At 42.3% G+C, this 26020-nt stretch overlaps 1 protein-coding gene across 1 annotated transcript in view; it reads right to left on the bottom strand.

Moving 5' to 3' along the window:
* Positions 1 to 388: 388 nt before the first annotated feature.
* Positions 389 to 26020, bottom strand: part of LOC132788858 (talin-2) — a 33054-nt gene continuing 7422 nt past the window's right edge. Inside the window, 17 exon segments of the mRNA XM_060796502.1 lie at positions 389 to 1472; positions 1539 to 2149; positions 2345 to 3016; positions 3434 to 3919; positions 3921 to 3950; positions 4013 to 4129; positions 6411 to 6601; positions 6660 to 11250; positions 11578 to 11694; positions 11987 to 12075; positions 12657 to 12745; positions 12810 to 13313; positions 13376 to 13454; positions 13518 to 13709; positions 13776 to 14174; positions 14242 to 14488; positions 21944 to 22150. Coding sequence (XP_060652485.1) covers positions 1214 to 1472; positions 1539 to 2149; positions 2345 to 3016; positions 3434 to 3919; positions 3921 to 3950; positions 4013 to 4129; positions 6411 to 6601; positions 6660 to 11250; positions 11578 to 11694; positions 11987 to 12075; positions 12657 to 12745; positions 12810 to 13313; positions 13376 to 13454; positions 13518 to 13709; positions 13776 to 14174; positions 14242 to 14377 — 8562 coding nt within the window. The 5' untranslated portion in view covers positions 14378 to 14488; positions 21944 to 22150 and the 3' untranslated portion in view covers positions 389 to 1213.

Below are 26020 nucleotides of genomic sequence, written 5' to 3' on the forward strand. Positions count from 1 at the left end.
TTATGCAGAAGTTTGCATTCCCCTCGACACGCTGCATACATTTAGCGAACGCCTAATTAAACAACTCACACCACAAATAGTCGAATAAATTGTTACTTGCTGCTGATTGCTGCGCGCCTGTTAATTTAGCTGCTAATTTAATTCGTTTTCTTCATTAGTCTCTTGCCCACAACTATGTATGTGGTGTATGTAAATTGGACTTTAGCCTCTTGCAAAACCTGAAGCGTACCAGCACAATGCGAATTCATTATCTAAGTTGCTAAAATGCAAGAATTTTACCCCATTGATTTCTTTTTCTACCATATTCACATTACACAATAATGCTATTGGAATAAATAACATATTCTTTATCCAATCCTTAGTTTATAATAAAGAAGTTTTTAGCAAATATTGTTAAGACATTGTTTTTTTTATTAATTTACAAAAAAATACACAATTCATATATGCAAATACGTATACACATCGACTCGCTATCGTACGTATTTCGCATGTATATACAAAACGAAATCAGAAATTATGATTACACAGCAAGAAGAAAAACCTTTCAATAAAAGACGCATAGAACAATGTTTTGCGTACATAGATTATTTAAGAACTAAAAACTAAGTTATATGTGAACAACCAAATGTTTATGCGCATTCAACATTGATTTTTTGCGCTGAATTAACTAAAGAAAAAAATGTTCGTTAAGTTTCGATTAACATTTAGTTTTCATGGGTGCGCAGTAATAAATTGCATTGATCTAACAACAAATCGAATGACGATCTTGTGTGTTATGGTTACAAGTTACGAATATTATTTGCTTAGGTTTCGTTTGATTAGTACAAAGTTTTTGTTTGTTTAATTAAATGTGTGCTGTGTTTGTATTTGAATGGCTTATTAGTGCATTAGATTCGGCATTACGGTTATAAATGTGGGGATAGATATTGGCAATAATCTGGCTGATAAACACATACACAAAACTAACAACAAATATACACAAAAAAGAAATCATTTCGTTTTATGAAAAGTAGAAATCGATAGCGATTGATTACGTTAAGGTTAGGGGGATATACGATTACTAGTATATATGTGTATGTATATATAGACATAGTTTTGCTAGTGGCTAATTATAATTAAATGTTAAATTATTACTATTAGTATGTATGTAAATGTTAAAAGCACATTTGGCAAACATCATTATTTTCATTCCGTCAACTGCATCTAATTCAACTTATTCAAGGCGAAAACTGTGCTTCTCCGTCTTCGTTTCGGATCGCGATTCCGTTGTTGTCGTAAACGATTTGCGCTCCATGACGCGCTGTGTCATCGATGTCAAACGCTCCGAGCCCTGATCCACAATGCTGATCTTGCCACCATCCGTATTGAGTGTCATTTGTGAAAAGCTCGAATCCAGTGGTTGAATGACGCCCAAGTCACTGCTGCTGATGTTGCTGTTATTCGCCGACTTGTCAAAGTTGCGTGTTTCATATCTGCTAAAGAAACACAACACTTAGTTTAGAAACTAAATAAATCAACAGCTCAATAGATGAACTCACCTGGATGTATAACCCTCGTAGTTTTGGCCGGGATACGCATTGCCACTGGTGAGCTGGACAACGCCGCCCTGGCCGAAGGTCTTGTCATGTAGATCCTGCACGCACGCCTCTAGATTGCGATTGACGGGCTTCTGTGGTGGCGGCGGTGGCACAACGGGCGCAGATGTGGATGAGTTCTTCGTTTTAATGCTGGACGATTCAAAGCTATGCTGGTAGTTGTTGGGATTAGTGGGTGTGGCCGAAGCGGATGTGAAACCATTGCTGCCAACACCGGCTCCGGGACTGCCAGGATATGGGCGTGGCACAGCATTGGCGGTTAATTTGGGATTAGAGCGAAAACTGTGAGTTGACGTGGCTGTTTGCATGTTAGAAATGGTTTGGGACAACGGTGGCGGTGGTGGTGGGAAATCTCCTCCATTGGCATCATCCAGAGGCGCATAATTTGCTGGCGGTGGCGACACCGCACCCGGATGATGGAAATGCTGTGGCTGTGGGCTGGCATAACTGTAATGATGCTTCTGTTGACCACCGCTGCCACCTGAGTAGTAGCTGGGCGAACTGGGCAGATCACCCGACTGTGATCCATAGTAGGCAGCTCCGCGACCCAAAGTCTGTCATGGTTAGCGTAAGTAAAGTAAAAGAGAATTTCGGTTGGTTAGATTAGGGTTAGATTGGGTTATAATCTACAATCTGATTTGGACCAACACCATCAAGTGATAATTTCGTCAGTTCTAAATCAATGCCAATTTGGTTTTGTTGTGCACAACTAAAAAAACTATTCATAAATTATGGAAACCTGTTCATACATTGTTTTGGCTCTTGTTGACTGTGCCGTAGGCGTATTCAGTGTCGCTCTCATCTGTGGTAAATCCTTGTGGGTTCTTAACATAGCGACGCGCTTGGCGCACATGCTTGAGACGTTGACGTGCTTCCTCCAGTTCCTTCTCCTTGCGCAGCACCGCGGAACGCGCATTGATCTCCTGCGCCATGCCGTCCACCATCGATGTGTTGATCTTCAGCGAATGAACCTCCTCATCTTCGAGTCCTTGCTGTGCTGCTTGCACCAGATTATCGGTGGACTTGATGACAGCATTACCAGCAGCCTGCAGACGACGACCAGCCTCCGAGTTGGGATTGGATTTAACCTTGCAAGCAATCAGCAGTTGAGCTGTCGAAGCAGCCACCTGCTTGGCCGTTGAGATGAGCATCTCCTCGGTACCCGCACCGCGCACCAAATTCTGTGCAGCCTCTACCAGACTGTGTGTGGCGGCGGCGACAAGGCGAGCTGCTGAAATCAGACCCTCGGACCATTGACCATCATCGGAGCTGGTGAGTGGACGACGGGCCACCTTGCCCTGATCAATGAGCTCACGTTGAGCGGCATTGGCAGCGCGCACCAAAGCAGCTGAAGCAGCCATAATGCCCTTGGCAGCCTCCAGAATCATCTCATCGAACTTCATGTTCTCATCCAGTTCGATCTGTGAAAAGAAATACAAATTAGTGAGGTTTAAGGAATTTATTTATTAGCTTAATGTCTAAGTAAGTAGTTAAAGCAAACACCATTTAATTGTAGTTTTAGTTTTGATTTAATTTCGATTGTTTGGTAGTTTTAGTAGAGTTTCAACGATCACAGTAATAATATGTTTGATTCCTGGGTGAACTTTTGAATGTAACAACCAAGAATATCAAACATATCTCACTGGAATCATTTTGATGAGTAGTTGGGTTTTGGTATTGGTAGTTTGAGGATTTGATTCGAAACTTCAAATGAGTTAAGATGCATATGCGATGCGTGCAGTTTTGAATTTTAAACGAGTTGATTCAGTTAGTTTCATTTCACCATTCACATTCACCATTAAAACTAAAGAAATTAAGTGATTGGATTAAACGCTCACCGTAACATCCTCCTGACGACGTGGTCGCAGCGAAGCCAACTTCTTGGCAGCCGCATCAATGGACGCAGCTGCGCCCAGCAATTCATTCTCAGCAATCACTGTAGGATCCTCAGGATCAATCCAATCGGAACCCTTCAGGAGACGTGCCATGGCCACGAGATCTGTGACACACTTGGCCACACGACGTGACAAATGCATGCGATCATCGGCACTGCAATTGTGGAGAATGCCATTGAGCAGCTCTCGATAGGATTCTGCGACCGCAGTGCCTGCCTCAATAGTGCGCACACGCAGCTCTTCGGTTTCAGCACAGTTCCAGGCCACGGAGCGACAGACAATTAACATGTCTGAGATGGCACGACGTCCCAAATTGGCAGCGGAAACAATGTCCGCTTGCAGATTGGAGGTGCCAGCGGCAACAGCCTTGGCAGTGGCAGCTGTGACATTCATGGTGACGCGAATCAGATCCTCGGGACCCACTTGGGGGGCTACCAACTGGAGGAGGTGTCTGCATGGCCTGCAAAAGGAAGAACATTATGAGCACTTCTGTAAATTAAAAGAACATTTTCAGCAACTTACGCGTATCTCCTGTGAAATGGCCTCCACAGTGGCTTCCATAGCTCTTGTACCACGAGTGTGTTCATCTTCCACAGCCTTAACGGTCTTCAGCAGTGAGGAAACATTGAGCACCATAACCTGTTTTTTTAATTACAAAGTGTTTTTTTTTTTCGGTTTGGAGGAAGGGAAGTAAAATGTTTGTGATTAGTGTTTGTTTAAATAGAAAGCATGAGAATGGTTGATAAAGTTGCTTAGGCATAAAGTCTACGTACTACAGACTACAAATTAAGTAACTACAAACTACATATCGATGGCTATTTGTTTGGCATCACCTACTAAAAAAAATTAACATTATAATATAATTAAAACAAAGTCGGTGGACAATAATTTTACTGGCGATTACAATATGTATTTTATTTAAGAAAAATTGGACAAAGTTAATAAATTCTACACAACACTCACGAAAAAGGCGAACTTGCAGATATTTTGGGACAGCAAACAAATTATAGATTTACCAAAATACATTATTTAATGTTGGGTTTTGGAAATGAAAATTTCCCATTCTTGTAAAAAATTCATTGGAATTGATTTTTAACTTTTCAGAAAACTTTAATGAAACTAAAGTTCTTCGTGAATACTGCTCAGAAAACACTTTTCAACAAAAAAGCAAATTGTTTGGGGTGTATTTAAGATTATTTCTCATCTTCCATTCGCTTCCCCAACGTATCCACAAGTTTTACAAAAGTTTTTCTTAATTTTGATTTCAAAGTGGCGAAAAGTATGGAATTAATTGTTTTCGATTTCATTTTTGTTCTGTGCAATGATTAATGTAAAATGTTAAATAAGAATTTTTCGACAAAGTTTCCAAATAGCCTCCCCCTAATGACTCATGATTCCATTATTGTGGGCTGCCATCGCTGCTGTTGTTGCTGCTGATGCTGAGGGGGGCGTTTGTTTGTATGTGTTAGTTTCAAATTCTGATTCTGTTTCTGTCGATTGGCAAACATCTTGCAGCGTCTGCTTGTTGTTGTTTGTAGGTTGGCATTATCAAATTTGTAATGTGAATGTAGTACGTGTTTTTTTTGGTATGAGTATATCGATTTCGATAACGATCGATTTGGATGGCATATGTCGTTTCGATAGGCAGTTTTTGATCGTTGCAAAATTTCCACAGCGAGCGCAGCGCATGAAGAGAGCGTGGAGAGCAGTTTTTTGTTTTGTTTTTGTACAATTTCATGAGAGTAATTTGTGTATGTGTGTATGGGAAGAGATAAGAGCAGAGACGTCAAACGCACACAAATTAGCAAAAACGAAAATGAAAAATATACAAAAATTTATGGATTTTTCTTTGTACAAATGTTGTTTCTTTGCTTCTTTTTTTCTGGGGGTGGATGGGTGGCGGTGTCTGTGGTGGTGGATCGACGAAAAAGAGAAAGGAAGAGAGAGAGATTGAAGAGTGGGAGAGGGAGTGTGTGAGCGGGCGCAGCAAATGCATGCGGAGCAGCGGCAGCAGGAAGGCAGGGTGGGTGGATGATTTGACTGAGAAAGGAAGATGAGAAATTTTGTGGCTCACAGATTTGGGGGCTGTTTATACAAAATGTACACAAGTATTTGTATTTGTGTGAGTGTATGCGAGTGTGTGTGCGTGTGTTTATGTTGGTTAAACATTGAAAACATTAATAACATTTAAAACAAACATCAGTAGCAGCAGCAGCAGCAACAGCAACAGCAGCAGCGAGTGGGAGAAGAGAGAAAGATGAGTTTGAGAATCGAGCAACTGCAGCAGCTGAGATGAGTTTATTCGTTTTGCGCTCGTTTTGTGCAATAACAACAGCAAGAGAGGAAGAAAAAGTTTTAGATATTGTTGGGGAATTATTTGTTTGTTGACTTATAAGTAAATATATTCATATATGAGTGCCAAAGCCAGTACGATTTAAGTAGTAATTACTTTCAAAGGATTCACAACATTTATGTATGCATCAGTCTGGGTACAAAAAAATACACTTGGATAATATTAGAAAAAAGTTTTAAAAAACAGTCCCTAACTAAGCTTTATAGTTGTCTAATAAGATTTAAAGTTAATCGTTTGAGGTGCAGGCAGGATCGCTTTGGTTATCGATTTATGCCTGCTTCTTCGTTATCGATACTTATAGTACACAGTTGACTCTGTCTAACTTTCTTATTTTATGCTTGTCCATAACCACAATTAATTTAAGTTACAAGATTTTGGTGAGTGAGGTGATAAGAAAAATACGAAATAAATGAATTAGACCATAATAAATGCCTATAAATATTATACACTAAATTAAAGCCACAACAACAAAAGCTTTATAGCACAAAGGTGTATAAAAAAAAAAAACTAGAGAGAATTTCAAAAAGAGACTAGAGGGGGGAAATAGATAGTAAATTGTAGACTTACCCTAGCGCTCTCCTTCAGATCCTGCATGGAGGGATCGTGTATGGGCTTGCCTGAGGCCAACTTGGTGCAGTTGATCAAGTCGCCCAACGCAGAGGCCACATCCTTGACGGCATTGATAACCATGACCTGGGAATCCGGTTGCGAGGATCCCAAGGAGCAGGCACCACGCTTGACAGCCTCAGCCAATTGAGCTGCAATGGAAATTAGAAATAAGTATCGTGAAATAAAAATTATTTTTACTTTACTCACTTATGGTAGAGACGGCATTTTGTGCTGCATTTGCCAGCTGATCCTGTGTGCCTGCAGCTCCTGTAACCAAAACTTTGGTGTCCTCCACCAGAGCCTTGGCGGTCTGCAGAATGTGCTCACGATGATCAGCAAAGCTGCCGTCGCCATCAGAGTGCAATGTGCCCGCAGTGGCAAACATAATGGTCGTGTCTAGATCACCAATAATACCGGACACGGTGTGAGCGGCATTGATGCAGGCCTGAGTACCGCGAGAACCGGCTTGCAGGGCAGCCAAAACTTGGGCCACCTTCTCGGATACTTCACGTGTATTGCGTGCAATCTCCTTCTGGGCGCTGGCATCATTTGGACTAGCTCCACCAGCTGACGACTGAATCATAGAACTGACCGAGCGACCTAGATCAATGACCGTGGTGCGTATGCGCATGGCTACGTCCGGAGAAGTAGTTGTGGTGCTCGCACCCACCGAATCCTGGGTAAGCTGCTGATAATGCTGGGTCATGTCGACGGCCAGCTGAGGCAGTGCAGCGGGTTCGACGCTGCTCTTGGCATTCATCTCGTTGCTGAGACGTGCAATCTCCTTGGCGGTGACCACCATGCGTGTCTGATAGTCCACAAAGGTGTCCGAGTACGAGGCATTCAACAGCGATTGCCGCTTATCGGTGAGACGAGTGATGGCACGATTCACCTGCTCCATGAGTCCGGTAACAATACCTGTCTCCGCGTTGATCTTCTCCACGGTTTGCTGCAACTCCTGAATGGCTTCCCGAGTGCCATCGATGGCCTCATCCAAACGTGGATGAGCATTCGTGGCACGTGGATTGCCAGCAGAGTCTTTGGCCGATTGCACCAATGTGATAGCGCTTTCCACCACCGACTTGGTCTGATTGATCAGCGACATTTGCTGCTGGCTGTGCACAATGTGTGTGCAAGCGCCGATGGCGCCATTCACCATGGGCACCACATATCTGGAGATCTCGCCCACCGAATGTCCCAGCTGCTCGGCATTATTCTTGCCCGCCACGCGTATGGGTTCCAGTTTATCGAGAAGTTCAGCTGCGGAGTTCATCGTCTGTCCGCTGAAGCCATGCAGATTGTTATCGCGACGTCGGCTCAATCCCTGAGCATTCACCGCCAAGGCGCAGCTGTCAAGCTCCCTGGTGCAAGTTCCCAGCGTGTGAAGCACTTGCTCGCATTGTGCCTGTCCTGGTGCCTTATCGCGTATGTTGTCCACAAGACGTTTCACCGACTCCGAGACTGGCGTCGAGTGCATGGAGAGCTGTTGCCACACGGGTGGATTGTCGGGTTGCAGCGCCAATGATTTGGCTGCCTTGACCATCTCAACAACGCCATCGATGACACCGCGTCCCGCTTGTATAACTGGCTCCTGTGCCTTGCGACCCTCTGCGGAGATTTTCGCCGGAATCGAGATGAACTCGGGGCTGGAAGCGTATTGACGCACCGCCTTGACAGCCTCGAGCAGCGGTTCCACCAAACGTTCGCGACTGCCGCCCGTTGGGTGCTCCTCAATGGCCTTGATGTCCTGCACCAGATCCGAGGTGGCGGTGGCCACCTGTTTGGCCAGCACAATGAACTCGTTCTTGGCCACCGGATTGCTAGTATTCATGCTAGCCTGTCGGCAAATCGAGCACAGATAACTCGTGTGCTTGGCAATCACCGTCAGTGCCGAGATCATCTGCGGCTTCGTGGACTGCGCACTACTCACAATGTCGCAGTGTTGGCGTATGCCCTGATAGGCCCAGGTGAGTTGTGCCTGATCAATGATACCGGGACGTCCAGCCACACTGCTGGGATGAGAGACACCAATGAGATAGGCCGCCTGCGAGGAGCTCTCCATGAGTCCCTGGATCGAGTCGTTCACATTATTCACCGACTGACTGAACTCCACATGCTGCGACTGCTTGGCATTATTGATCATGTCGGAGATGGCGTAGCCCAGACTCCTCGACTTGTTGGTGGCCTGCTCGACGCAATCGAAGTAGCCCTGATCGTTGACCGGCTCGTGGGGATAGTCGAGCATCAGACGCAGCGCCTCAATGTTGCGCATCGCATTGTCGCATTCCTTTTGTCCTGGCGCAGACTGAATGCTGGCATCCACCAGCTGATTGATGCTTTCCGTCACACTGCGAGCGGCTGCATGCAGCAGATTCTTGGCATTCGGCTGTCCGGGATCGGCAGCAATCGATTTGGCTGTGGATAGCAGCGAACACGATTGTGTGGACACATTGCGTAGACGTTCGATCATCTGGGAGCGCAGAGGTTCATCGGTTTGCGTTTGACCCGCCATCTGCATGCTCACGGACAACAGATCCCGATAGTTGGCCGCAAAGTGCTGACTGCTGTCGGCCAGCAGCGCAGGACTAGCATAGGATTGCACAATCTGTCCACCAGAGCTGCTCAACTGCTCGGCCACCTGCTTTAGCTCCGATTGCAGTTCGGCGTAAGGACGATTCGAAGGTGGAAATTCGCTGACCGACAAAATCTCGCTGAGGTCGCTGACATTGCGCAAAGCGGCATCCACCTCACGCTGGCCGGGAATGCAGTCCACAGTGCGTGACAAAGCACCAGTGACATCGCGTCCAGCTTGAGTCAAGGCCTGAGGATCGGAGACGCCCTGCAGCGTGCGCTGCGCCTGCTCAATGAGTTGCGCTGAGCTCGTGACCACATCATCGGCACAATCGATAATCGCCGGATTCTGTGTGGTTGCCGCCACACCATGCACGCTCTTGGTAAAGTCCCCAAGAGCCAAGGCTGTATCACGTCCAGCGGCACCAGCATAACTGCGTTGTCCCTGCAGTACCGAGCTGAGCAACTGACTCAAAGCGATGCCCACATTCTTTGCCGACTTGCGCAGCTCATCGGCAGTGTTCTCCACCGTCTCCCCGGGCAGCGGACGCAGTTGACCCGCCAACGCCGCTTGGCGTGTGTCATCTAACACATGATGCAGTTTACGCACTGCTTCCAGCGCCGACTCCAGCTCTTGACCACCGCAAGCATCGCGAGCACGCTGCGCCACCGAATGCAATGCCGAGACGCTCTGTCCCAAATGCAGCGCGGACTTGGAGAGCTGCGTGGCCGATGGGATATCAGTGACTGTTGGCTGCAAAGCACGCGAAGACTTGGACACTGAGAGAGCCGGTTCAATGAACTGCTCGGCGGCTTCAATCAGATTTAGCTGCACATTGGAATCGTCCGGTTGAGCGCGTGTTGTCTTCAACGAGGTGACCAGACGTGGAATGGTGTCCGCCACGCGTTTGCAATCCTGCAGCAGCTGTTCCTTGGTCTGATGATCCTGACTGTGTTGCACAGCATTCTGAGCAGCCGAGATGCACTGCGTGGCTGCTGTTGCCGCCTGCTTGGAACAGAATTCCAGGCGTTGGATGAGCTCACGCTTCATGGCTGGCGTATTCGCTGTGCTCGTGGTGATCTCACGCAGCTCCTCAGCAGCGCGACGCAGCGCATTCTGATTGTCCGAGTCGTGGGGATTCGAGGAGCAGAGACGTGCTGCCTCCACCAACTTGGCTGTGGCATCGGCCAACTGCTTGGCAGCCGACAACAGACGACGCTGCATATCCGCATCCTCCTGCTGATCCGCCTCGCCCTTGATGCTCTGTATGAGCTGAGCTGTGGTCTGCCCCAAAGTGCGTGCATGACGCACCATTTCCTGGGGATCGTTGGTGGACACCAGAATGTCGGTGCCAATGATGACATTCTCCACGGGACTCAGCTCCTGGCTGGTACGATGCGCCTGCTCCCGAGAGCTCAGCTTCACGTGCTCCAACATTTCCATAAGCGATTTGGAAACATCGCGCGCTGCGGCCAAAAGATCATCCTTCAGTTTGGGATCATTGCTGGCCTCATTGCATACCTCGCACAGTGAATTAACAGCTCTGGCCACATTACGAGCGGCGGCTTCGAGTTGCTCCCGGCAAGCGGCATTGTGCAGCGTGGGTGCCACAACCTTGGCACACGCCACCAGCTGACTGGTGGCCAAAGCGCATTGACTCGCTGCGCCAATCACACGATTGCGTGCCTGATCATCCTCACAGCTGGCCGCGATATTCTTGGCACGCAGCACCAAAGCTGCAGTGGTATTGGCCACCGCCTTGGCCAAAGCCAAGAGCATGTCATGCAGATCACGATTCTCGGGTGCCTCCTCCTCGGCAATGGTACTGAGCACATGCGTCGTCGCCTCTCCCACACGACTGGCGGCATTAATCAAATGCTGTGGTGGCTCCTTGCTCTCCGGTTCGGCTGCCTTTAGCAGATCGCTGAATGCATTGCACAGATTGCGTGCTGCCTCCAACAATTGATCGCCATTCGAATCGTTTTCCATGAGCGCTGCAATCAGACGCACTTCCTTCGTCACCTCGGGTATGGTCTGAGCAATCTGCGACACAGATGCTGAGATGGCTTCGGTGTCAACCTCATCGGGTTGCGAAGCAGTTATAATTTGCGCGGTGGCTGCACTCATCGTGGCCACATGCGAGCTGACTGCCTGCTTCGAGGTGTCCAGCGTGTTCTCACGCCACTCAATCGATCGCAAATCGCTGCCCAGCTCTTGAATGGGTGCCTGCAAAATAAGTAGTTGAATATTAAGTTTACGCCATTTTATTGAGGCTATTTAATTCTATTGAATATGGGTTGTTTATTTGGCTACATATTCATTTAAAATCTTGATACATGCTTCTTTGGTACATTTTAATTTAAAATTTGCTGGCAAAAACAATTGCTCAATTGAAATTTTCATTTGCTGTTCAAGCAAATTATTTCGAATATATTTTTACTATGCAAACTAAGTTTTCTCAATTATTTTTAACCCATTCTCAATTTGCTAATGAACAATTAGCATCATAATCTTCATCAGGAATATAAACTCTTTATTTCCCCTTAAGCTTACCTTAGTGCGCAGCTCCTCGTCGGCGCGTATCAAGACATCCTGGCCAGCTGATATATAGCCAAGCAAGGCGCGTTGCGGCTCCGTCAGATTCACAGAACTAATGCGTACTTCCTTAGTCTAAACAGAAAATTAACAAAAATAGATTATAGCAAAAGAAAATTTCGTGTTTTCCTTGATGAGACACATACTTTGTGAAACTTGGCATGACCATTTTCTAAATGTTTGTTAACGCAGCATGTTTAAAAGTGAGACGAAAATTGACTTAGATTTAGTTGTAAATATGTTTATGTTTAGAAAATGTTTGAGGTTATATGGTGCAATGGCAACTTATAGAAAATCGCATGAAATGAAATTGATAGAGATAGTAATGGGGGTAGATGGGGGCGACGACGGCGACTCTTTTACTTACCGTGGGCGGCTGATGTGCATGGTTAACCTGACCGACAAAGGCGCCGTACTGCACGGTCTGCACCTCGTTCTGGATAAAGGTGCGTTCACCTATTAATCGCATATTGGATATGCACACGCGGAGAGAGAGAAAGGATCAAAGTAAGAAATCAAAATTAGCAATCAAGCACAATCAAACAGAAGTAAAAAAATTAAAGCAAAGTTCTAGATTTCAATAATACAAAGTTAGGTTTACTAAATCTTGATTTAAGACGGATCATTTCAATGGCACCTATAAAATTTGTTGACTCGATTAGCTTCTCCTATATGTTTACTATGGCAAAAAAAGTTTTTTTTCACTTTGTTTTATCTAAATAGCAGAAAAATCTGAGAGGTTTATGGGCATTGAATTAGGTGGACGGACAGACAGGTGGAAAGAATGCAGGTTTTTTTATAATAATAAATAATATAAATTTAGAGGCTTCAATTTATAAAATTGATGGAATATTGTAGCGAACATTTTAAAATTCGTTTGAAAATATTTCCAAATACAAGTCGCTAATCTCTCCTTATCCTTATCTATATTAAACTTTAATTATAAACATAAACAGAAATAAAAATACATTTAAATAGTTTAAAAAAGCTGAAGCCAAAGTGCATATATTTTGTAAAAAAGAAACCAGTCGACTTACCGTCAGCAGTCCGCATAATACCAGGATGAGCGAGACTCTCCAGGTTAAGTTTCTCTGAACGATTTGTTTCGTGTTGCAAGAAAGTGGCCCTATAAATAAGTAAATCATAAGTAAAGATTTTTCAAAGCAAAAATAAATTATTTCTAAACTCACTGAGATGGCGTCACAGACTCCTCCACCATGGTGGAGCCCTCATCACCCTCGATGCCGAAGTGATCCTTGGTTTGTTTCTTCTTCAATATGATATCAATGTAGCCCGCAATAAGTTGCACAATTTGCTCGGCTTCCGTCGTCTGCACTGAATAATATTGATTTGCATAGTCGCCAAAGTCCAGGGTGAAAGTGTTGGGCGAAGCACCCCAACGACGCACTGTTGTCAGTGGCCAAGAGATGAGAATCTCCTTGGTGCGTTCATCCAGACGCAGCACAGAGTCTTTGGTCACACCCAAGAGACGTGGCACCAGCTTGTTCTTGCCATTCATCTTCTCCTTGACCAAGAAGAAGGTGACGCCATAAGTGGGCAACTCTCGCGCTGTTTTGGTGTACAACACTTTGGCATCAATCTCCGAATGATCCGAGTGCTTGCGATGCTCCAAGAAGACCTTCTTCTCAATGCCCTTGACGCGCACATACGACTGTGGCAAGAAGTCCTTTAAGCTGGGGAAAGGAGAAATGGGATTAGCGGAGATGTTGAGTTAGTCTTTTGCTTTATAACTTACTCCAAGAATCCAGGCTTGTGCTTGGCCTCGTTGTGCGGTCCGAATTGGATGTGCACCTGAATGCCAGCGAACTCGCAAGCTATAAAAATGATGGGAATGATTAATTAAATGAATTCAAATCCCTGGCAGCTAAGTAGCATACCCTTATCCTGTGTGACAGGATGTGTGCCATCAAGTATGGCATCTCTGGCCTGCACGTACAGCAAATTCAGCTGAACGGGATCTCTGGAATCAATGTTCTGATCCGAAAAGAAGAAGCGACGACGCAGCAGCACAGTCTCTGACTCATCGATGCCTTGCTCACGCAGCGTGCGACCCACATCAACCCAATTCACTAGAGAAAAGCAAAAGAAAGTTGTATATTTGGGAAAACTAAAGTGCTAACAAATTTCCAACTCACTTTCATCGTCGGTTTTGAGTTTCTTGCGCAAGCTTTCCATTTTGGCATCGCGATCCTTTTCGGTGAACTTTCGCTTCAGCGTCAACGTGCCAAACTTGTTGTCCGGCAAGTTCTCGTTCTGGGCCTCGTTGTCCTCACGCACCAGGCCATATTCCTCGTGATTGGTGATGCCAATCTTTGTGCAGATGACCACCATCAGCTGCGACACGGGCTGCGAGTCATCGACCAAAATGGTCTTGACAGCGCCATCCAACATGCGAACACGCAACGTGCGAAGCTTGCGGCGATATTCGAGCGTGTCCTGATTGTGCAGGATGTAATAGCCCAGAGTGCGTCCCGCCTCCAGCCAGACGCCTTGCTGATTCTGCTCATCCGAAATAAAGAGTCCATATTCGCTGGCTAAAAGTATTAACGAGATTAAGCACTTAGCGAAGAGTTGATAAAGAAGCTGCTTGTCTCTACTTACGTTGTCCTTGCACCGCTTCGGCGAATTTATCGCGTATGATTTTGCAAGCATCGAAGACTGTGGTATTTGGTTGGAATTGTATGGTCTTGGTCACCCGACCACCTTCCAGCTGTATGCGCAGCGATAATGTGGACATCCTTGTTGTTGTGTCGTTGTCCTCGTCTCGGTCTGGATTTAAGCCTGACTCGTTCAGCTCCTAGTGCTAGTCTTAAATTTAGTGTATTACGTGTAGAAATTGTAAAAGGCACTGCATGAACACAAAGAGAAAGAGAGAAGGAGAGAGAACCATTGAGAACAGGCGTTATAAACATGAAATAAATGGCCGTTCAAGTGTTATAAATAGCGCACACTGAGCAGCAACCCAACACCACAGCAGAGCCGAGCAGAACCCTCTGAGCCCCTTTTTCATTCCCAAATACCCAAAACCACCCCCGAAGACCAAAGCCCGAAGCAGAGATAGCCGGGGACAGAGCCAGAGCCAGAGTTGTAGCCGGAGCAGCCACCACCCAAAAAACCAGACAAAGTCGCTTCGCTGCTGCTGCTACTGCTGCTGATGATGATGAAAATCTTCTACACACACAACTACACACTCGCACACTCACTTAGATACTGACTCACTCACACACTTGCACACTCTGTGGGCACTTCAGTTTCCAAATCAAAGCCAGGCCATTGTAGCTTGGGGTGACTTGTCGTTACTCCCCACCCCGCCACTCCCCCTTTGACTGTCCCTCTTGTAGTTCTTGTCATTATGCCAAGCAGCGCTGTCGGCGTCGACTGCGACGTCGATTATTGTTGTTGCTGCGCCATTTTATGCGACATTAATGCCTGGATTTTTAGCTAAATTCAGTTAATGCCTCAGTGCCTTTGCTCCCTTCTACTATGTAATTGATTTTCTGTCCTGCTGCAGCTTTAGACCGGGGCAAACTGTGTCAGCTTCTTCCCCCCAACAGCAGCAGCAGCCGGAACCGCACTCACAAACACTATAAGCGTTATTTGCTTATGTAAAAATCGATAATTTTGCACTGACTTATGTTTTGGTTTATTTGTGATTTTTCACGCTGCCGGAATCACTTGAAATTTCCGGCAAAAAGACATGGCGTTGACATGGCCACAGCAGCAGGAAATCACACATATATTTGCACCCACACACACACTCTTAAACACTGCAGCACTGTTTAAAATTTACTTTTTATCAAAGCCTGCTCCATATGGCGGCTTCTTGATGGCATCGAACAAACACTGGCGGCGGCTTTAGCTTTGTAGAGAGAGTGAAGAAGATAGGCACGTCTGCTGGCCACGAAATCTGGCACGTAACTGAAAAAGGTTACCTCAAAATTGGACCAGCCTAGGGGATGCTGCGACGTCGCTGCTGCCGCTGCCAACGTCGCGGTCGACGTTAACCGCATTTTTGCTGTCTGTCTGCACGCTGTGTTTTATTTAATTTTTTTGGGGTGACAGCAGACAACGCAGCAGAGAGAGAGCGCAACGAAGAGCGAAGCGAAAGCACAAGAGAGCGGCGCAACGCCTGCGCATGGCTTGAGAAAGTTTACTCAAAGGGTGCAGCCGCTAGAGAGACAGCAAAAGAGAGCTCGACACAGTGCAACCCCAACATTTGCGTGTGTAGACTTTTCTCACAGTCATGCTCTCTTTGGCTAGTGTAGACTTTACGACGCAGACTTCGCCTCACTGGCGCCAGCCGGCAAAGTGCTGCCAACGTATTGCGCAGCTTAAGCGACAGTTCAGTAGCGTAATCTGACCCGAGTTTCAAAAATTGCACTGCGCGAAAAGCACTCGACTGTGCTCCTGAGTGGAGACTGCGGCAAACTAACGGAGTTTGCTGCGCGCAACGCTTTTGATGCTTGACACATGCGTTGTGCCTAGTGGAGAAGAATGTGATGAAATAGAGAAATAGAAGTGGGAATGAAGGAAGCAGACAATTTCACACTTAAGCTGCAAATTTCGTCATACTTCAATTTCCCCACAAGTTGAAATGTAAAAGCCTATTTTATGTAGCATACTTTTGAGCGTATTGCTTATATTCCTTATAAATAATTGGAAATTTCCTTATAAATATTTGACAGTTTAATAAATTCCACATTTCCATATACTTCAACGAAAGTAGCATGAAATTAATTTTGTTTCAAGTTTTGCATTCTAATTGTCCTACTTCCGTCTTTTTAGTTTGCAGGACATTTTTTCACTTGTCGCTTTTGTTGAATTTCTATATGAGAGCATTTGCCATGTAATTCAATATTGTCCATTAATTCAATTAACTGCATGCCAAGCAAAGTCTCCCCCAAAACATAACCTCAAAATAAACACATTCTCGCACTGACTAGAGGGGGATTAGGAAATGGGGAGTTGAACAAGGATGTGTGCAGGATGTGACAAGCAATGTAGATGGATTTCATAGAGCGCAAGCAAAGGCAAACAGTGCGACACAGTTTCGATGAATAAAGGAAGATAGCTAAATAAATGCTGTAGCTGAAGCCACAATGGATTCATCTTGTGGCATCGTATTGCATTACAGCTGCTGCCTAAGGTTTCAATTGATGACGCTGCTGTTCGCCTTCAACATGACTTTCAATTATGGCCAATAAAATATCCGAAATGCATAAAAATATATGGCGCATAAAAATGGATCGCAATCGCATTACTACTTTTATTTACTTCTAATGCAAATGCTTCGCTATCGCTCTCTGAAGTGCAAACTCTAAGGTTCAGCTAAAGCGGCACGAGCTCGCACTAATTGGCAACCACTTTTCGTTCGGAAGTCACACTGTGCTGCTAATGGACGCAATTTACGGCCAGCGAAGTTTTGCTATGGGTCTAACTAATTAATTGACTCTGCGAGTTCCTGCAACCTGCAGTGTTTCAGTTTGTTAGTGTGTGTGTGTTTGTGGATGCTAAGTGAATGCAATTTCCTATCGTAATAATTATTTGGAAAGCATGCACAGCAAATTAATATAACATGTTTGCTATTAACTTTCAATTTGCGAAAGCATTTCACTGTGCTTTTGTTCCATTTAATCAACTCTTATTAAAAATAAATATATATATATATATCAACTTTTTTTGTATACTTCAGGTTATACAAAAATCACAGTTTGATAATGTAAAGCTCTTCAATGAACAACTTAATGTATCACAAAAAATTCTGAGGATTATAAAATTTTAGAAAACGTTTCACATTTCAATATCAAGATAAGAATTTCGAATTAAAATTCAGTAATTCAATATGAAGGCAAGAATTCACATAATAAATTCTTTTAAGGCACAAATTCTGTTAACAAAATTTCTAATGATCAACTACAAAATAAAATTGTATAAAATTTATGTTACAAATAATTTTTACTTACTCTTCGTACGCTTTTTTAGATTCATCGAACTAATTTTATTTGTGTTTAAGTTTACGTTAATTTTAATCGGTTTTTTTGGTGTTTTATGTTTTGTTTTTTTTTTTCAGAAGTGTTTCGAAAGGCACAAAAGGCTTTTGGCTTAGGCTTAATACGCTTACAAAGGCACACTCGGAGCGGTTGTCGTGTGTGTGTGTTGTGTGGTGTATGTTGTGTGTGTGTTGAGTGTTATTTTTTAAATGTAGCTGGTTTTTTTTTTGTGTTGTTTTTTCTTTCTTTTTTATAACATTTTATTGAAGGCGTACGGGGTGAAGGGATTTTAAAAATCGTTGACTACGACGGCAGCGCACGACGATCGGAAGCCAAGGCGAGATGGCAACCTGAGATGGCGACTGCAACGCCGAGCTCTGAGGCACGTTTGTGGTGTTGTTGAAACGGCGACACGGAACGCGTCCAGCCCGTTTTTTGTACAAGAAATTGTACGGAACCGAAAGTTTGAGGCAATTCAAAAAGGGTGAACGTAAGAAAATACACTAACAGGATTCTCTCTACTAGCTAAAAATAGTTCGATGTACAAAACGTATTTTTTTTCTTCAAAAAACGCGAATACGCAACGAATTCTCGCAATTAACAAATAACTTTTACTTTTTTTTTTGTTGGTGTTGTATACTGTGTATATAATATTCGTTAAAAACGTTGTGTAGAATATATATAATATATATATAGTTATAACAAACACGGAGTACTGTCATCTAAGGCAAATTATTGGCAGAGTCTGAGTGTGTGTGAGCCTAAGGCTCCTAATTCCTACTTATTTATAGTTCTACTAAACTTAAAGAGTTACGTTTACATTTAAGGCACACGACAAACAACGAAGGCAGGCGATGAAATCAAAGTAGTCGCGAAATACTTTTATAAGGCACTGTTTTAACGTAAAACTTAACAACGTTTGGGTTTCAACTTTTTTACAACACAAGGCACAAAACGGTGGCTAAAAAACGCGTTGACTTGACTTGAACTTGAAGCTGAAGGCTGAAGACTGAGACTGAAGCTGTAGCTGAAGTTGACAACTTGGCAACTTTTTTCTGTTCTGTTTGTTGCAGATGATGTCACAGAGCAGCAGCAGCATCAGTAGCTGGTGGCGTGTCCTGCCCGGATCGGAGGCTAGGCCTAGAATGATGTGCTACGCCGGCCACACATCGTGCGCTTCTGACGCAAACATCATTCATGCCACAAGTCGTAAGCATTATGAAAATCAACGCGTCCTCACTTGGACCACAGGATGCTGTGCTGCGCATGCTCCAAAACACAGTTGAAGCTGCGCTGCTTTTGCTGTTGCCACGCACTTTTGCTTTGCTCTGATGTGAGTAAAAGGGATGCGAAGATGGCAGATCAAGGGGCGGGGAAGGGGTGCACACCACACCACACACCACAGCACAGCACACAGCACTTTGGCTTTTCCATCAGTATTTTTTTTTTTGGGCAACCCCGCAGGATGAATCCACCACCAACTGTGCCGCCCAATGGGTGGGCCATGACCACCAATGGCTGCTCCGCTGTCTTGCTGCCTCGCTGCTTATGTACAACAAACTGAGCTTCTATATTTTGTTCTCGCTGCTGCTGAGTGACTTGTTGTTGTGTTGTTGTTCTTTTCTCTGTGCACAAGTTAACAAACTTAACACGAAAATCTGGTAACTTTTCGCAGCGAAAGTTTTAATTAGCCGAGCGTGCCAGCTGATTAATTGTAGCAGCGATGCGTTGCCTTAACGTTTCCAATACGATGCCTAGCTGCCAGATTAAGTATACGCCACATTGCTTGCCTGCCCCTAAAAGTCGACTCTTCCTGCAGCTGCCCCTCCCACAAAAGTAAAACAGAAAAAATGCTACAAAAGAGCAAAAGCAAACTCAAGTCAACGCAGCCGCCATGAAAAAAACTCAACTGGCGCGACTTCATGGCGCCAATGCCTCCATTTTGTCTGGCCACAGTACATGAGTGTGTATGTGTATATGTGTGTGTGCGAGAGTGTGTTTCAATGTGTGCTGGTTGGCGCGTGTGCGTAGGAGTCCTGCGCTCAAGGAATCTGCACAGTTTACAATTTACTCGTCCTGTTTCCACACAGTCAGCATAAAGTAAAATTTCTGATACCCACTAATTCAAGAGCAAATGGGCTATGCACGACTTAACATGATAAACATACTATAGCCTAGAAATCTAACGATTTAAGTATTCGTTTCTTAACAACAAAAAATTTAATTGCCAATTTTAAAGGCTTTTGAAATTAAAACTCACATAAAATCAAATCTATTTTGCAATTAATCATATAAAAGTTCATTTCCATCTAAGATCTATTTATTAATTATATAACAAAATCAAAACAAATTCATTTCTATTAAACTTTTTGTTGCTTTTCAAATACCAAATTGGCCTTTACTCCACTTTATAATGAATTGTTAAATTATCTCAAAAAGAACAGATTACAAAAAAAATAATATTATTTGATTTTCAATTACTTCTAGTTAGAAAATAAAATGTATTTCAACATACCATCAAATATATTCTCAAGTAAATTATTAATAAATTTAACTTAATTTAATACCGACTAAATATTCTGCTTTATAATAATAGAATGTCTTTTTCAGATTTGTCACACAATTCAATTATTGTAAAGTTAAATTTGTAGATTAAAGATTTTTCATTCAAAATTTCCCTTCGAAATCTCTTCACAAAAATCTTAAGAAACCGTAACAAAGTCTTACCCATTTTATGCTATCGGGTAACTCGAAGTTGCGTCACCTACAAAAACCTCTACACACCACTTGCTGATTGCTTTTCTTGCGCTCTGTCTGTGCCTTATCCTGCTCCTGCTTTAGCTCTTGTTCCTGCTGTTGTGGGTAAAGATTGTCGCGGCAAGAGGATAGCAAAATGTCATGAGGCTGCGCCAATGTGGAGCCTTTTATGTAATTTCCACAATTTTTATTTGTGTTGGCGACCAGCAGAAAAAAATGTCGTCAAAGTCGTATAAATAGCCAGAGGCAAAGGAATAAAATAAAACTAGCGAATCTACAACTCTCGCAATTGAAATGAAGGGGCTACAAAATTACACAGATACAGATACAGAAACAGCCTACTATATATAAGGTCGATATATGGTAAATAATAAAAGTTCCGACCATTCAAATTGATGATTTATTCGACAAATCCAACTTGACAACGCTCGGCAAGGAAATTCTTGTCATAAAAGGAATTCAATATGAAAATTATATTCGCTGTCATGTCTTAATATCTTGAGTAACTCAAATGCCTGGCAAAGTGTGTAAAGGGGAATGGGAAACTATATTTTCTTATCAACATTAAGTTGTTACATAATGAGAGAAGAAACTGGAATTTAGAAAAGATGCTGATGTTCAAGAATTTGTAATTGAAACTCTGTTTAGTTGGATTATATATATAAATCGTATTGAACTTTAATTTCTGGAAAGTTAAATTAAATTGAGTAAGAAAAGCAACTATCTAAAGCTGTCTATTAATTAATCGAGAATGTTACCTAAAAGATAAATGTGCAGATTTAATTGAAGATTGAATATATTTAAAGTTTTTTTAATGATTTAATCAAATCATCTACAATCTTTTTAATTGTATTGAAATGTTGAAGATGATTTGATTAAATCATTGATTAGTGCGAACTATCAAATCAATCTGAATCTATTATCAACTCTATTTATTTTTTTATAACAACTCTATAACTCTCTGAAGTTTGCTTACATTTAAATATCGTAAATAAAAAAAAAAAGCACTCTATCAAAATTTATTAAAATCATATTCCATTTCTATGTGATTCATAATAATTGATGGATATCAAATCTCTTAATCATATGCAGCACATATTCCATGCTTATGAATCACGTACAAGAAGCAACTTGTATTCTTTCAAATCATATATTTTTCTTTTCCAAAATCCACAATTTCAAAGTGATTCATCATTTTGTTAACCACTTTCTGCGCTGTTCCCAAAGTGCAATTAAAACCCAAAAGCCCGACCATTTTTCCCTCCTTTTATAGCCTCAGGCTATTCGGTAGTTAGTCAGTCGTTAATCAAACTACATCTTAGGTAGTTTAACAGCCCAATAAGTTAGTTAGTGGGGAGGGAGAAAAAGTCGTAAACTTTTTAAAACAACTTTTAGTTGTGTGCATTTTATGGGACCTAAAGAATATTATTATGTTTATGCAGTCATCAGCAAAGAATGTTTATAAACTGCTACGGAAAGTGATTGAATCATTTGTTTTGAATAAATTTCTCAATTTTCCTTCCCCCCCCAAAAATGTGTTTAGAATTTTCACTCACCTCAATTCGCAGTTGCCGAAAACAGCGCCAGTTTCGATGAATCAAATTTGGTCGGTGATGCAGTTGGTTTTTAGTAGTTGATAAATAAATGATTTATGCGTTTTTAGAAAGTTTTCGTGCTAATTGTTGTCGTTGTTTATTATGTGTGTTTTGCTTCGTTGTTGTTGTTGATGTTGCAGTTGTCGTTTTAGTATTTGTTTAAGAAATCTGTAAATAAAAAGTAAGCAGAAGAGAGCATCAGTATGAATACTTGGTAATATAAATCTTTCAACAGCAGCCGGGAAAACTCAACGCATTTTTCCTGTTTTCATTTTCCATATTAGCAAATACGCGACCTCCACAGAAGAAGTTGCTGCAGTTGCAGTTGCAGCAGCTACAAGAATCCATGCGGCATGCACATATATGGCAATTTGCTTGGCATTGTGGTTAATGCCACCAAGAAGACAGCAAGCAACTCTCTGCTGCTGCTGTTGCGACTGCATCAAACTTCAGTTGTTGCCACATACTGAAGAATGTGGCACCAGACTTTTCCATTAGCGCGCGATCCGCATGCGGGTTTTCTATGTTTATATAAAAATCAATCAACACCCAAAAGCCCAAAAGCTGAACAAAAGCGTGTAACACGCTGCTGACCAAAAAGGGGCCAACCAGGAGCCATTGCAGCTGGCCAAGAATGCGGTTGCGGCTGCGGTTGCATTTGCTGTGTTTGTTGTCTTTCTGCTTGCAACTTCAACTTCAACTGCAACTCTGCTCTGCTCTGTCCATTAACAAGACAGCAAACAAATAGGTGAAGACAAGTGAGAAAGCTATAGACGAATGTGCTGAAGTTTGATATATACTCAGTATTTTGGACAAATGTGCAGAAGCTACGCAGCAAATACCAAAAATACTATTTTTTAATACCCAAACAAAATATCTTTGCGCGAGATAGAAATTTTTGAAGAAATTTGAAACAGGTTTCATTTTCCAATTTGAGTTTAAATATAAATTTCTCAAAGTGATTGTGTCTTCATTATTTACTCAATATTTGAAACAATAATTGTAAATATAATAAACATAATTTATTCAATAAAAATTGATCCTTAAATACTTGTTATTCTAAATAACCATAAAAGTCTGATAAGAAATACAATACTTATATATTATTTCTTTTGTTCGGGGAATGTTTTTTCTTGCAAAACAAGTGCAGAGTATTTGTGGTATAAAAATATACTAACTGCGGCATGGGCTAAAGTTAAAGAGAGGGCGTAAACAAGTTATAAATTGAGTTTTTTATACATAATAGCAGTATGGGAGATCAAGTTGAGTTGAAAGAATAAACAAATTTACTAATATGATTTAATTTGTTTTCCGAAATATCACAAAAGTGTAAAATCAACTTTAAGCATTCAAAATACTTTCTTCTGCATGTTAAATTTCAAATTTTCTTGCCTATCTCTTTATTGTACCCCTTTAGTCTAATAAGCGAGACAATTAAGATTGTCTGAGTACCAATGACATATTTAGTAACGAGCTCAGCCCAACCCAGTGATTCCCTTTCCACAGCAGGTGCATTCCAAATGCAGAGCCGCAATCTAAACTCGAGTGCCAGCATTTTTGTTGAATCGCGTGGGCGAAGGCAACGATCTCAAAGTGACAACAACGTTGGCGGCGGCCACCTGAAAGCGAAAATGCGACCAATTGAGAGCGCAGCTTGTTGCATCGAGTAGGCGGCAAAGGTGAAGGAGGAGGAGGAGTAGAAGGTGGCAAGTGGCAAGTTGTCGTTGCACTCGACAAGTTGTTTGGCTGGTCGTCGAATTGGCCCGCTGATTGTAGGCCGATTGTTGTTTTGGGCCCATCGCATCGCGATGATGATGGCAAACTCTGTTCTTATGCCCCGATAACGGCACGTAGTTAAAGCGAACACAATCTGAGACCTTGGCACGATTCTCACAATCGTCGACGTCGTCGTCGTCGTCTGGCTAGGCGCTGGAGCACGTACTGACGATCCGTGGGCAGGGTTCAGCATAATTGGATAGCAATAAAGTACTTTGTATATCTAAATAGTTGATTGCCCATCTTGACAAGCGACAACAGACAGCAGAAAGCTCAATTAAAGCGTAACTGAGACGCTTTAAGCAGCTTGTTCTTTGTGATTAAAGCAACTTTGGAATGTCAGGAACTCAATTTAAAATCAGATGCAGTTGGAATTGCATTTAAAGAATACAGAAATCTGGGAAATTAATCATTCGGAAACTGGTCTTCTTTTATAATTAAGAATAAAGCATACAAAACTCTCTGATTGATTAGTTGTCAGATTGAAGATATCAAAAAAAGATTAATTATTAATAGCGATGAAAAGACCAACTTAAACCGATTTTCTATAATTAAAACAGCTCACAAATTGATTTAAATTATTGAAGAGTGTGTTGAACTTTCCAATTTGTTCATATTCATTTCAAATGCTTGAAGCTATCATGCAAATTGATAATTAATTCCCAACCATCGCCTACAAACACGAAAAAATCATAAAATTAAATCCAGAGAGAAAGAGCTTTTTAAGAAGCTTTATACTGATTGAAATAATTAAGCCTCTTAAAGATAGTAAACGCAATAAATATAATTTTAACCTCTCTATTGAGCAAAATAAATTTTTGGAAATGTTATTTTTTTCTCTTTTAAGTTTCAAAAGTTCGTGACGAGGGAATAAAATAATGATTTTAATTTTCTGCAGTTGTCTTTTTGTCATTATTTCAAAGCGGTTTTCTAAAACCAAAAGCTGTCGACGCAATAAAATAAATCACCCAGCACAAGATAAATCACGAACAAAATATAAAAAAAAAAAAATACAAATAAAAATACATAAAAAATAGAAGACACGACAAGAAAATACAATGTCAAATGTGTTGAAAAATTGAGAATCCGCAAACCCCAGAGATTTTAATTAAACCCAAAACAACACGCAGCGCACAGCACATAAAAGCCAGACGTAATATTCTCTATATATCTACAATGCATATAGATATATTACACACTGAAGCTTTATAGGTAGAGATACATTTACTAAAAATACACACACCAAAATCGAGTCGAAATTTTCAAGGTAAACAAAGCATAATTCGAAGAGTGTAGCATAAATCGAATGTGTGAGTAGATCCAAAATGGATTTTCCAAATTGAAGCGTTGGGCGCATCAATGAAAGAAAAGCAGCCCCCGCCCACTGCTGTCACAATTTTCATGGCAGTGTGAAAATAGAACGCAGCAGAAATCCGAGAGAGGAAGAGGAGAGGAGGTTAAGGAGGCAAGATCAGAACACCGGCAAAGTCAACAGCAGTGAAAGGTGTGAGAGACGACGTAAATTTTCGGTGAATCGTTTGTGTAATACCAGGGGCACATCTCGAAAGAGATCACCTCACCTCATCCCCTCCCCATACAGAAAGCAAGTTGTAGAAGATTATATATGTGAGCAACGTCTGACGACGATTTGCTTTTTGCCAGATAGAGAGGTTGGGGTGGTCTTTAATTTGATTTTTACGCGAATGAGTCATCGCACAATTTTTAGATATGTTTCTCGTTTATTGAGGCGACTCAGTTTAGAGGTCCCAAATGCTAGAAGCCAGATGGTCCGACCATAGACTCAACTCGCTCGTTGATTATTAGTTGCGCCCGAATGCTGATGATTACGATGATGACGATGATGTTGCGTAGCGTTTAAATACAATTGATGTCAGCGGAAATTGCCGGGCACTGACTGAATTGCTTTGCTTTGCTTTGGGTCTAATTGTAACCCAAAAATCATTAGCCAAAATGTGTCATGACAGAGGGAACTCAAGGTTGGCATTGGGGTACTTAAGTGACAACCTGTTAAGGAAAACGGTTGGCAAATAATACAAAATGTATATAAAAGTATTTATCTATAATTGTAGGTATCTATTAGAAAGGAATATGTACAAATATAGTTGTTGTTGTTTTAAAATTGGCACAAAGTTCTTAGATCCTTCTGTCCGATTGTATAAACCCATCGATCTCAGAGTTTATAAAAGCTGCAGACTTGATATTAAGAATACAGACTTCTTTTTACGTGTCCTACTTTTATTG

Source organism: Drosophila nasuta, chromosome 3, assembly GCF_023558535.2.
Source record: "Drosophila nasuta strain 15112-1781.00 chromosome 3, ASM2355853v1, whole genome shotgun sequence".
NCBI lineage: Eukaryota > Metazoa > Arthropoda > Insecta > Diptera > Drosophilidae > Drosophila > Drosophila nasuta.